We start from the raw sequence: 14,394 nt of genomic DNA, 5'->3' as shown, positions 1-14,394 counted from the left end.
AGGCGATCAGGGTTCGATTCCCGGTCGGGGCACATGCCCGGGTTGTGGGCTGCAGCCGATCAACGACTCTCTCATCATTGATGTTTCTATCTCTCTCTCTCCCTCTCCTTTCTTCTCTCTGAAATCAATAAAGATATATTTTTTAAAAAAATAAATAAATAATAAATAAATAAATAAATAAATAAATAAATAAATAAATAAATAAAATGATTTGCATATACTAAGCTGATTTACAAACATCAACCCCTTTTCCTGAAATCCAAAGAGTTAATTTTTTACATGTTAGATGTGAGATTGGAGTGAGAGTGCTAGTGACACTTATTTTTCTTGTTCAGAGAAACAGGGAGGTATAATCTAAGTTGGTAAATCAGTGACAAATAGGACACGAGTCACCTGGCTTTAGTTAGTTATGTGACCTTTAAATAACAAGTGTTTGTTTCAGAAAAAAACTGATTTTGAGACTGTAGACATCGAGCTACTCTTCTGCTTTAAAGAAGGAACACTTACAGGGTTAATTTAAAACTCTGATACAGATAGAGTTGAAAAATCCCCAACAGGTTTCTGTAATGAACGAGTATGGTGTTTTGTTCTCCCAGCAGGCAGTTAAGGTCAGACTGGTGAGTCAGAGCCGTGCACTTGGTGATACGCATCATTGACATGTTGCCAGTCTGATAGTCCAGAAGGACTTGTGCCCAGCTCAGGTTGCTCCATTATAATCCCCAGCTGAGAAGCCACCTTTCATTTAAAAAATAGATTAAAAGGAGAACATGAATATTTGAAAGTCAAATACCATGTGTACTTTATAGCTTTTCAGTCTAAAGACTTGATGAACACTAAGTTTGAGAGGTAAATCCTTCACTGCCACTAATCTTTCATGATCCCTCACTGTATGAGCATATGTACATATTGTCAGGATAAGTGTTTTACTGAGTTTATTGTTTTGTAATTTTTTGGCAAGGCATTGTGGTTTGGTGCAAAGAGCACTAGACTTGGAATCAAAAGCCACTTCCTGTCTGGCTGGCTTATTAACTGAGTGTAACCTTAGCATAGTTGGCATAGGATTTCCAGATGGCATCTTCTCTGCATGAACAAAAATAATCTGCTATTTCAGTAAGCTTTGGTGGGAGCTACCTGATCCACTTGAGATCCTTTCATCCTTTTCCCTTTTCTCACTCCCCTCCCTTGTAAATTTCACAACTCTGTTCGTGTAGTGCAGCTGACCCTGTTGGGTGTGAGGGGAAGGCAGTCTGAATAAACTAACTTACTACTTTTTTAGTTGTTCCATTCCATCGTTTTAAATTTTGTGTATTTCTTACAGCATTATTTGTAATAACAGGCTGTAGGCAACTTAAATGTCTGTAAATAAGGGACTGATTAAATAAATTGCGGTATATGTACACCGTTGATTGAATACTATGTATGTGTTACAAAGTAGAAAGTCTCTATGTACTAACATGGAAAATTCTCTAAAATATATTAAATAGAAAAGGCAGGTATAGAAGAGTTCATATCACCATGTTGTTTTTTGTAAAATGTATATAGCTGCCTATTTTTCATATAGCCAGTATCTATGGAAACAGAAGAAGTCACTGGTATTGTTAGTTACTGATGGAAGGGGAAAGTGGGTATCTGGGCGCAGGTAAGGGAGGAAAATTTTCACTATATATTCTTTTGCACCTTTTCAAAAAATATTTCAGAAATAAATCCACATGGTGTGGTGAAAACACAATACATTACACAGATGATGTATTGTGGAATTGTGCACCTGAAACCTGTTTAATTTTGTGAATCAGTGTCACCATAATATAGTCAATAAAAATGGAGAAAAAGAGAAATAAATTCATACCCAAAAAAGAATGTTCACAGTAGCATTATTCATAATGGCTAAAAAGTAGAAACAACTCATGTCCATTAACTGATGAATGAATAAATAAAATGTGGTATATCCATACAGTGGAATATTATTTAGCTATAAAAAGGAATGATATGTTGACACACCTACAACATGTACAAACCTTAAAAACATTATATACTAAGTTAAAGAAACCAGCCACAAAGGGTCACTGCTTGTATGATCCCATTTGTACAAAATATCCAGAATAAGCAAATCCATAGAGATGGAAAGTAGATTAGTGGTTGCCAGAAGCTGGGAGGAAGAGGGTAAGGAGTGATTACTGAGAGGTCCAGGGTTTCTTTTTTGGTGATGAAAATGTTTTGGAATTAGGGGTGATACTTACACAACTTTATGAATATATTAAAAACTACTGAAGTGCACACTTTAAAGGGTGAATATTATGGTGTGTAAATTATATCTCAATAAATAAAATTAAAACAACTCAGTGAAGTCATGAACAAGGAAACTTTAAGAATCACTGTGGACATATAAAACAATGAACCACTAGCACTCACCAGTGATCTTTCCATTTTATTGTTAACCCAAATGAATCCCTGATAGAATTTTAGGCAAAATAACCAAATAAAAGAATTTGAATTATATGGGATTGAGATGTAGCTGAAGGCCTTCTCCAAACCCTGCTACTAGGAGAGAAGGCTATGGGAGTTTTGAAGAAACCTCAGAGAATCTTCTGGACCAGTCCTTTCTCTCCTCTCAGCTGATCCCAGAGCTTCCCCTGCCCATATCCTGCCTCCCTGGGCTGGTGACCTCCCCCTGTTCCCTTCTCTGTGTTCTCCTGGGTTGAGTTGAGTCACAGAGTTTAAGGAGCCCTTCTTTTTTTTTTTCCCCTTTTTTCTTTTTTTAAAAAATATATCTTTATTGATTTCAGAGAAAGGAAAGGAGAGGGAGAGAGAGAGAAACATCAATGATGAGAGAGTCATTGATCAAGCCCGCAACCCGGGCATGTGCCCTGACCGGGAATCGAACCCTGATCGCCTGGATCCCAGGTTGATGCTCAATCGCTGGCTGAGCCACTCCAGGCCGGGCAGGAGCCCTTCTTGATAGAGGATTAGCTTTGGGGCTCTTGGATAAGATCAGTAGATCTGATAATACAGCTTCTCTTCCCCTAGTCACTAACTGTTCATAGGTTCTGGGTCATTGTGAATTGTTGTCCAGCAGGACAATTGCCATTATAGCATATAAGCCTGTCTACAGGCTGGTCAGATACCAATCTTCTGTTAGTCTTTTCCAACTCCAGGTGCTTTAACTTGAATTTATATTGGAGTGGGCATGATGATAATGGTGAGGAGTCAGGTGCACAATGTATATTTCAGTTTGCCACCCCTGAGACCTTAGTCATTACTGTGCCCACTGAAGCTAAGTCTCCCCACAAGCAACCTTACCTCAAATGAGCTGCTGAGTCCTTCCTGTAAGTGGCCTAATAAGACAGGGTCTTTCAGATCCACATCCTTGGCATTCATTCATTCAGAATTAACTCAGATAATACAAAACTAACCTACATTCTGGCTGGAGCTACTGTTCAGATGGTATAGGTAGCCTATTTTTGTTGTTGATATTCAGGCCAACTTGAGATCAGAGATGTGAACCACAGGTGGCCTGTCTCATTAATTAGTCACGTCACAGCAAGCTCTTGTTCATCGTATTGGAAAGTCTAATCATCCTTTGGACTCACTGGGCCCTTACTTGGTATGAGGGATATAGGGAAGAGCCTTCCTCACCCTGAGACTGAGCAGGTGACCTAAATCTAGCATGTCTTTTATTTGCACTAGAGGATCAAAAGAGCAGAGTTTTGTTCTCCCTAGATCTCCATCATCTGTTCCCGAACCCTCGTCTGTGTAGTATATACAGCTCTCTCTGGGCTGTCCCGCTACCAGAGGATGATTCCTCTGAGTTACTAGGACTTTCAGAACTTCTGTCTGGTGCCCTAAGCATTCTCAGGCCCATAACCCTTACAGCTGGACTCTTGGCCAAGATCCTGAGCTCTTATCTCTTCTCCACATATCCCTTGTGAACTGGTAAAGTTGAAGATAAATTCATCTTTTGCAGAAATCTGCTACTTGGAACATCCATATTTTTAGAGTAATTGAATAATTAATAACATTTTGTGCTTACTGTGTGCCAGCTACTGTTCTATTTTTTTTTAATTTTTAAAAATATATTTTTATTGATTTCAGAGAGAGGAAGGGAGAGGGAGAGAGCAAGATTTGATTGGCCACCTCCCACATGCCCACAACTGGGCTGGGGATTGAGCCAGCAACCTGGGCACGTTCTCTGACCAGGAATTGAGCCATGACCTCCTGGTTCGTGGGTTGATGCTCAACCACTGAGCCATGTGGCTGGGCTACTGTTCTAAATGTTGCAGATATTTACTACTTTATTTCTCCCAACAATCCAATTAATATAGGTATTGTTGTTATCCCCATTCTACAAATGAGCAAGTTGAGTCACAGAGAAGTTAAGTAAAACTTGCTTGCACACAACCAGTAAGTGGTTGGAGGCAGGATTTGATTCTAGACGTGCTGGCTCCAGAGTCCATGACCTTAGCCAGTATACTGTATTCCCTTGAAAGTTAAAAAAAAAATTAGATATGACCATATTAAACTCAGGGAACATTCCATATTATTTGTCTTAGAACAATGTTAGTTGTTCAGATAATCATATAAAATTAAGACTTTAATTTATTTCATGGAAATGTTCAAAAATAGCTATGATCCAGTCTAAACCATTTTATCTGAACTACATTGGATGAAGTTTATGGTCTCTTTGACTGGACTTTTGCTGTAGCATGAGAAAATCTGCAAAGTGTTCATCAACAGATCATACAACTGCCCCTTAGTCTTGACCCAGACACCTAGCCTCTGCTGATGATTATCAAAAGTCAAGGGATCATGAACCCTATTTACCATAAACTGCATTCCTAGGTTTTACATTGTCACAAGTAAAGAGCCCTTGCTGGAAAAAGCTTGATATTATGCAAGGAATAGAGCTTTGGAAGTCTGGACACCAGGCTCTAGACCTGGAGGTGCTTCTAACACAATGAAGCAAGTTCTCACACATCTCTGGGTCTTAGTTTCCACATCTGTAAAATGAGGTGGTTGGACTAGATGGTATCTTAAGATCATTTTTCTTCTCTGCCATTATGAAGATGGAAATACCCATAGGACCCACCCATTATATTCTGTCCTGACTATGCACAGACTGACAGAAAACATGAGGTACCCTTTTGGGCAGTTACCTCACAGCAGGCTACACACAAGATCACACTAGTCTTTACTGTGGTCTACCACTGAGTTTTCACATAAGAGTGCCTGTCCTCACAAACAGAATAGCTCTTTCCACAGGAAGTTATTCCTATTTGCTCTCTCAGCCATGAATCACTGTGGACCACCACCCTCCTGGATCCTCCTTGATATCTGCTTCAAATCTAGGTTGAGACACTGCTCAGAGTGGCCCTCGGGAAAAACTTGGCATATGCAGACCAAGTGAAGCTTTCAGTCCTCTAGAAATCTGAATGTCCCTGCTATTAGTCAGCCCTATTGCCTAACAAGATCTAGACTTTTGAGTGACACCCATATCACTGCTTGATTTCTTTCATTTTCCTGTGCTCTCACTCCTGCTTATGTGCACCTTTACCAGCCTTTACTCAGAATTCCAGGGCTATGCCCTATTTGGGAATTGAAGACACCAATGCATAATAAGGTAATGTTAATTACAGCCCTTTGGTAAATGAAGACAGATTTTATGTTACTAGTTGAGACCTCACATCAAGAAGTGCGGGGCTCATGAGGTACTGTGATAGCACCTGTGGACAAGTCAGTCGATCTCCATTAGTAGCTTTAAGAATAAATAGATTGAAGCTTATTTGATTTGCTGGGTTTTTTCTGTTAATGGATATTAATCTACTTAGTAAATCATAGACTAGTCCCATACATGTTTAGCTCTCAAGTATCTATCAGAGGCTTGAAATGTCCACAACAGGTGGGCTTGGTGAATGCCAGGACTTAACATGATTGAGAGAGTGTTTTGAGTCATGGCACATGGCAACATGGAAATAAAACAGATATATCACAAGTGGGTGGTAGAAATAGACTGGAAGAGAATTTTAACACCTAAAATATGACAGATTTATCCCTACCAGCTTCTCAGTTTTGTGATACATCCATTCTCCCTTGATCTGAGATTCTATATCTGTGTTTAATATTTCTTCCTAAAACTCTCTGTTTTGTTTCTTTTGTTCTATCATTTTTTTCTCTGTATCTTCTTTCTTAAGTGCCACTTTGGTTTTGTAAAAAATCTGAGATCATATAGTGTGGCTTATTTGAAAGTCATTTGTTCAGTGTTTTTATGATGATGATTTCTGGTTAGAGGCTCATAAAAATATCTCTAGGATATGGTTGGGATAGTTCATACATCTTGGTGAGAGTCTCATAGCAGTATAGGAAAGGGCCGACTTTGAGGACAGGATACATTTAAAACTGTTATGAATCATGGGATGACATTTCCAAAAATCAAGTGTCAAAGGCCATGGTATGTGTTTAAATTCTTAATCTCTGTGTGAATATTACAAGAAAACCTTCTAAGCCCTCGTTCATAGTGAAATGAGCAGGTCTTCACTGGAATAAATTAGCATTTTCAAGGTGCTTTGCAATTTGCAAAGTTCTCTGCTTCTTGTATTTAACCTCATTTGTAACAAGTCTTTCCCTTTCATAGTTGCCCTTTTCTTTGCCCTGAAACTCAGAGACCCTTTTGGGAGAAAGAATTCTAGCTTTGCTTTCATTCGGATCTTGCACGATGAGATTGCCTCTCAGGTTGCCCTGGTGGGGCTCCCTTGTTTTACTCTAAAATTGTGACATTTAAGCAGTGACTTTGCAAAATTTGATTTGTCAGTAAGAGAAAGTACTCTTCCCACCCTAAAGATTGACAGGAACATGAGATGGCAAGAGTACATAGGACAAGAAATACTTGGGAGAGCTCAGCATCGAATCCCATCATATCAGAGTACATGACTAGATGCCTAATCTTGTAGTTGGAGTCACTCAGTAAAATTGTTGGCGAAGGGACTGGTACTCTGACAAAGTTATATTGAGAAGATACTTGTAGTGTATTAACTTATTAATAGTAGGCACGAGGAGAGAAGAATAATGTAAAAAAATGAAGATCAAACCACTGATAAACCCACAAAGACTCCATTCTAGGTTGTCATCAACCTCTTGCCTCTGCCATGACTAGTGGCCAGTAATTGTCTAAAGAAGTTTTAAATCATTTGGAAATTTCTTTGGTAAATGAAAAATAAAGTAAAGGGAGAAGGATGACCACAAGCCAAGCTGTGAACGAGGAACTTTTGGAGGTGTGGGCCAACCAGGTCACTGAATTTGCCGTGTTTGACTCTTAGGTTGCACCACTTTGAACTTTGGAAGTTTGATCCTCCCAGCAGTGTTTCTGAGGTAGAGAGGCTGGGATTAGGTTGCAGTGGGAGAATCCCCACAAATGGGATTCCACCGTAACCGCACCAGTAGCCCTATTTCTCTCTTGACTTGACAACTTGGATCCCATTAAAGGGGTTTAGTTATTGACCTCTCAGTAGAACCTCATTATAAAGCCCCAAATAAAGCACCACTCTTCCCCCCACCAGTGCCGCCTCCCAAATTCCCCATTATTTACCTGATCACCCAGAATAACTAAATCAGAGGGATCGCCAGCTCCCTTCCCTTGATACATTAAACCTGCCCTGTCAGTCCTGCCCCAAAGTAGCCTTCTTTCCTTTCCATGCCCATTGCCATTATTGCTCTCATTCATTCAGTCCCCCCCCCCTTACGTCTCATCAGGATAACTGCAGTACCCTTCCAGACTCTTCCTGCTACCAGACTTTCTTCCCCAGGATCCACCTTTATTACTGTCTGCATTATCCTGATCTTATCCTTCTGTACCAATTGCAAAAAGGCCCTTCATGCTCTGCCTTTCCCTTCCTTTGTAGCTTGGTGTGCCATCTCTTCCACATCCTGTGCTTCTGTGATGGGCTGTGTCCTGCTTCTGGAGCAGACCCTGTGCTCTTCTCATACCTTTGCCCACACTGTACCTTTCCTTAGAATTCCCTCTCCTCTCCTCCTTGTGCTAAAGTCTTACCCATTGTTCAGGGACCAGGTCAAATATGATCACATTCACCAAGTCTTGTCTGATGCCCCTAAACCCAATATGATCGCTGCCTCTGCTAAATCTCGACACCACTTTATATCTCTTGCATGACAGTCATTTGTATATTGATCTTGGTACACTGAGAAGAAAGAACTGTCTTACTCTCTGTGGGCAGCAGAAGATCCTGCACCACATAGTACGACAACTGTTCCTTAAGTGTTCATCTTATAAAATGAATAGGGTGGTAGCATGTACAGGTGGGGCCCAAGGGGAGGTTAAAATGTAACTGCTGAGTTGTTGGAAGACAAGAATGTGTACATAACCTCTGAAGTAAATGGTTCTCAGAGGATCATGTGCAAGAGGGAGCTTAGAACTTTTGATGCCTAACACTCACTGGAAAACCATCCTGATGTACACTGGACTGTGAAAAACTAAAGGGTCTGAAATGTGGCCTTCAGCCACTGGAGAGATTTGTTAATCAAACACCAGCCAGCTCCACCAACAGTATATAAAGGCACTTTGTAAACAGTCCAGTGATTATTAAGGATATTATTAACATCATACTGTTAATGTGTAATGAAGTTGGCCCAGACGCTAATGAAACCAGTGATTGTTTGGGCGTGTGCTAAATAACCATCAGGGTTTCTGACCCAATGATCTAAGACAGGGCAAAATCACCAGCTATTCTTACTGAGAAATTGTGTTTCACCTCACAAAAGGCCTTTTGTGTTTTGGTTTCATGAAAGTTGTGGTTTTGTGGGGACAAATCTTAAGAGCAGGCAGTGGTCACGCTTCAGGAAGTTTTTTGGAAGGCAGAGTTACCTGGTTGAAGTAAACTGCAGATAGAATAAATGCTATTGCTGTAGGGCCAAGCTCTCAGTTCACACTGATTTGTCATAGTTGACTAATTCATTAATGGTCAGGAAGTAATGCTCTTGTTTTTGTGCCTTCTCTTGTGTATCAGGCAAAATAGATTTATATTGATTTGCTAACCTTATAGGGCTGTCACTCTGTCCATATTCGGTTGTTGCTTTTCCAAATGATCAGATGGCTGGAACTACCACACTTGCTAAAGGAATACACGTCCTGATGTGTGGCTTGAAACTAGGATTGACTTCTTAGAAGAAAGCATTTGCTGCTCTAAGTTTATTGTTCACAGCACCACAAGAGGGACATAAAAAATACCTTGGCTTTACCTAAAAACACACCTCACTGAAATCTAAAATTTGGGTTCATAAAGGTTAATCATCTAATAAAATACAGTGTTTCCTTCGGGTGAAAAGTTCGAGTTTATTTTAGGGGTGTGGTATTGTTCAGACTGGCCATGTTCCTGCCATAATGCAATCAGGCTGGATAAGAAAGAGGCTAGAGGGTCATGGGGAGAGCACCATGTCACTTCCCTTGAGGAGGCAGAGGAGCGGCTGGGAGAGGCTTGGTGCTGAGGGAATCAGTATTGGGACCCTGAGGTGGGGCGTGTCTGTAGGGTGCAGGGGACAGCTCAGAGGCCAATGGGGCTGGAGTTGAAGGGAGCTGGGGTGAGCGGGGCAGGGACAGGGGTTCTTAGAGGGACTTACAGGCCATCCTGAGGACCTTAGCTTTTCCTTGAGCTTGTTCCTGGTGACCAGCCTCCAGCCATCAGATGGCCTATTGAGCTGTCATAGCATAATAACTTGCTGTATTCACTTCCATCAATATTTTTATTTTTATTGTCGCTACAGTGAAAAGCAAGAGATTTTGTTTGTGAGACAAAGTCTCTTCCTTGTGTACATAGTGGGTATAGGTGTCTATGTCTCTGTCCTACCCTGCTCTATCTGACATTAAGTGTCTGACACTAAGGAGATGTGTGGCTAGAATTGTTCTTTTCAGTAATTCTGCTAATCTGGTACATACCAAGGAGGACAGATAATGCCCAGGATCTCTATATTCATAGTGTCTAATTCTTTTTAACTACACTGGTAACATAAGTCTATCTCTTATAGTTACTTTTATCATAACAGCAAAAAAAATGAATTATTTGTAGGGCCAAATACAAGCTCTTTAGGCATATGAAGTGGGTTAACAAGGGTGGCTCAGCGTTAAGTTATGCCAGAGCTGAGTCCAAATTTTATTCCGGTACAGGGATGACTTTCTATGTGGCCTCTCTGGCTCTGGAGCTAATTTGGATGCTGAGTAGCCCCACAGGTATTTATATGTAGTGTTTGGTATTTTTACTGGGTTCTATTCTTCTCCCTTGGATCACCTAAAATGGTTAAGAATTTTCTAGTGGGATTAAGGTTGTGATCTCTGGGGAGGGGTGGGCCATCTGCTCTTGGTTATTTTTGTGTTAGCCGCTTCCCCTTAAATGTATGTTCACAAATGAGCCACAGCCTTATCAGCTGTGGTCCAGGGAGGACTGGTCTAGGTATTGCTCCTGAACTTGGTATCTGAGCCATGGCTTCCCAAAGACACTCAGGTAAAAGCTTCATATTATTTATCTTCTATTGAGCACAAGTTTGTTTGGGCAGTAAAGCCGTCATTTGCCTAAAGGATAGTTTTTCATGAAATGAATTTAGTATTGTCTAAATAGTAAATAAGACATAGCCCATCTCTGTTCAGTCCTTGTCTTCTGATGTTGTTTCAAAGACAAAATGTTATTCTTATTCAAGTAAAATTAGCAGTTTGAATGGCTTATTTTTTAAAATATATGAACCTTTTACTATATTGTACATTTTTCAGGACATCTTATAAAACTGTAAGAAATTGTGGGAGGAAAGAAGATATTTTGGTTAGAAATTTTTGGTGATTTATAAGATACAAATTCTTATCTTGACAGTGCTTTAAATCAAATTTAAGATGTGTAGAAAAAGGTAAATTGAATATAGAGCTGGAAGGAGTATTTATAACTGAGAAAGTCCGTAATGCCCTACCACGTATCTTCCCTATTTCTAAACAGTGGTTTTTAGTGTTCCTGAAGAAACAGCTGTGTTCCTTTTGCTATAACACTTAGGTTATTAATTGGAAAGGGGGCAAAATTTCAGGACTTCTAGACTGTCATTACTATAAGAGTCTTCCTCTTGTTTTGTAACGTGATGTTAAGGAAGCCCTTTGGCCATGGACAATACACCTCGGAATAGGGGACCAAAGACTGAAGGACAGGCAGTCTCCTCAGAATGCCCGGCTCTCTCTGTTCAGCCTGCTGCCAATCTCTGCTCTGCAGCCAGGAATGCTGTTGCTGCTTTGTTGTCCTCTGCCTGAGTAACGCTTCCCTTTCTTAGAAACCAAGCACTTTGTCCTGTCTCCAAGTTTTCAGATTAAGAGACAAAGAAATAAGCAGTGGCATTCTTTTAGAAAAAAAAAAAAATTATAAACTTGGGATTGCCTGTCAATATTTAAACAATAGGAATAGTTTAGAAACTATTCCTTTGGTGTTTTAAAACAAATGTGCTACCATGGAATTCCTGCTTTGATGAATTAATATGCAATGTCTTCCTTATTTAAGAGTTCAAGAGCTGTTTGTCTCCCACCCCCCACCCCAGGAGCCATTTTACAAACATGGCACCACATGCCAGAGATTGTGGTAATCGGCCAACATACACATTCTCTGGGTGTAGCACACTCTTCAGTTGTACCAGTTGTTCCAGTGGACCTTGGATACATGTTAACTGCTACAGTATCTCCCCATTTTATTTACTAATTAAGTGACTAAGTAGGGACATATTGTATTTAAAAGGTGACATTCTAGCACACCCAAGCTTTGATTTTATTCTTGCCTATATAAATCTGGAAGCTATAACTGTGACTAAATTAGACTAATTGACACCTTTTCGATGAGTTTTAAATCAGGAACTATTGTTTTCTATTGCGTTGGGTTCTTAGGTCCATGAAAGCAGACAGAAGAGAAGTCCTCACATTCAGGAAAATCCATAGTGCCCTGAAATGGGCTTTATGTGGACAAAAGTGGATCAGAATCCATTTTTAGTGACCATCCACATACTGAGAGGACATTTTAAGGACAAGAATTTTGTTATTGAACACTTACAGTCTGCAAAATTATGTAGATTGAAATCCTTTACCCTTTGGCTTTTCAAGTTGAGGACCGGGGCTGCGGATGGGTGAGAGGGAAGTAAGATCATTTGCCTTATGGTACACCCATTAATTCCCTTCGCCAGCCACTCCCCGCGGGTTACACAGCCCCAGGAGTCTGTTCTCAGGGCAGGGGTGGAAAATGAAAAGGTGAAGTGAGAAAGAATAATCAAAGTGGATTGACTTCTTTAAATAACTGAAAAATGGTAGATTTGGTCAAGGGTGAAGCTCAATGTTTTGTACTTTTAATGACCACTAAATGACTGCCTACTACTTCACCACCACTAAAGAAACTAAAAACACATGTTCCATTGCTGTCGGGTTGCTATATGGAAGACAGAATGTACAGCACATAATGTGAACAACATTAAGAAAAGCTTCGCCCTGGCCAGGTGGCTCAGTTGGTTAGAGCATTGTCCCCAGCACCAACAGGTGGCGAGTTCGATTCCTGATCAGGGTACATACCCAGGTTGCAGGTTTGATCCCAGGTTGGGGCATGTACGGGAGGCAACAGATTGATGTTTCTCCCCCCTCCTCTCTCCCTCTCCCTCTTCCTCCCTCAAATCAATTTTAAAATGTTAAGAAAAGCTTCAACTATGAACAAAGTAGCACAAGAATAGAATCTGGCCTAATGGAAGTTCAGGGACACATAATTTTTTGTTTAATAATCTCTATCAAACCTCCTGATACCAGATATAATCTAAATTGTGTTACCTGTCTACCGGTGATCCAAAAGAGATTTATATGTTTTTTCCCCTAAATACAGTGTACAAGTGAAGTTGCTAATAACATTTAATCACTCTGCACACATTCTGTTTTTAAGGGAAAAAGCACTTTTTGGTTTTCTATGAAATTCTATGAAAGACTACTTTTCAGCCGTGACTCATGAACTTCGTCTCATTCCAGCTACTTAGGTACTTATTCCCAAATGTCTGACGACACCTCCAGGTGCGTGAGCATGTCTGTTACACAAGTGTCTTATTCATCAGCTAAGGCTCCGTTCCAGTTGTTGAATGTTCTCAGGAAAGCAATATACCCTTTCTTTAGAAGCCAATATTTATAAATGGAGTGACTAACATACTGGTATGTTGGACTTAGCAATTAACAGACCAGAAATAACCCGAACTTTTTTTTGGGGGGGGGTTGCTGCTCATTGTTTACACTGTACATTATACCACTCGGGAAGTGCTTAGTTAAAAAAATGCTACCTAGTTATAATACTCACTTTTTTCTTAAATATTCTTATTTAGAACCACTTAAGCACGGGGACAAAAATGAACATTAGCATGAAATATGTGACAAAATACACATAAAAACACAAGCAAGATTATTAAATAGAGATAGACTTCTCTAATGAGAGATTTATAGTAAAAAAAAAAAAAAAGTTGCAATGTTGTATTACTTGTATATGTACATGATTAAATCAAAAACCAGAACTTTTTATTGAGATACTGAGGTTTATGTAGGCACCTCGCAGCATGTTGGAAGTGGTTCAGGAATTTTATGAAAGAGGAAGCTTGTTTATTAAGTGAAGAATGATGTGACTTTTGAAGCAGGCATAACATGAAAGTCAGGCTACCACCTTGGAATAAATACCTACAACTCGATCGCCTGGTCACATTTCCAACTGCATTCTGACCTACTAAGTCTATAAAGGACTGTTGGTTAGATGTCAGCACCTTAGGGTCACAGGATCTGCTCCCTGAGTTCCCAAAACAGAAATCCTTGTTATAAAATGCCTTTACTAAAAGAAGTTTCAATGGGCGTGTACTGTGTTACTCCTGTGTACAAGGCCCCTGCTTAGGTCCCCAGGGCTCCTGGTGAATTGGCAAACTTGTCTGTGATAGAGAAACCTCATCACCATGTCCGGGTGAGGGCCACACTGTGAGGTTAAAATTAGTCAGAGAGCTACCCCAGGGCAAACCTAGCCTGGACAGACAGGCAGGGAAGCAGTGCTGTAGTTATATGTATCAAAGTTTCATTTAATGATTGATGACATGCCCTTTCCCAGATAACAGCAATAGGTCAAGGCAAACAGATCTGGCAGTTCTGGAAGATTAAAAGGCTTCGGATTTCATGTGCTTAGAAATTGCTAAAGGGATAAAAATTATTCCCTAAGAGATAAACACCTCAGTATCTGTCATTACTTAAGATTAAAGAGAGTCCCAAAGAAAAGATCAATGCCATCATTATTTTTCTCTATTCTCTTATTTCTAACAAAGGGAAAGTAAGGAAAGCTCAAAGCTTCTCTCTTATCGTGAAGTCAGCACTTAACTATGTCTCAT

The 14,394-nt window shown here is 40.0% G+C and overlaps 1 protein-coding gene across 4 annotated transcripts in view; it reads left to right on the top strand.

The window, feature by feature from the left end:
- Positions 1–14,394, top strand: part of FHL1 (four and a half LIM domains 1) — a 60,256-nt gene that overhangs the window by 37,676 nt on the left and 8,186 nt on the right. The window contains exon 1 of one of the 4 annotated variants that reach the window (XM_081125709.1): positions 10,393–10,499. The exons of 2 other annotated variants lie outside the window; for them this stretch is intronic. In XM_081125709.1, coding sequence (XP_080981835.1) covers positions 10,478–10,499 — 22 coding nt within the window. In that variant the 5' untranslated portion in view covers positions 10,393–10,477. Of the gene's footprint in view, positions 1–10,392; positions 10,500–14,394 lie in introns of those variants that run through there. One more of the 4 variants, XM_081125707.1, reaches the window with a different exon arrangement.

Source organism: Miniopterus schreibersii (assembly GCF_964146895.1).
Source record: "Miniopterus schreibersii genome assembly, chromosome: X".
NCBI lineage: Eukaryota > Metazoa > Chordata > Mammalia > Chiroptera > Miniopteridae > Miniopterus > Miniopterus schreibersii.
The sequence above is the reverse complement of the archived record's forward strand: the minus strand, read 5'-3'. Positions and strand labels throughout refer to the sequence as shown.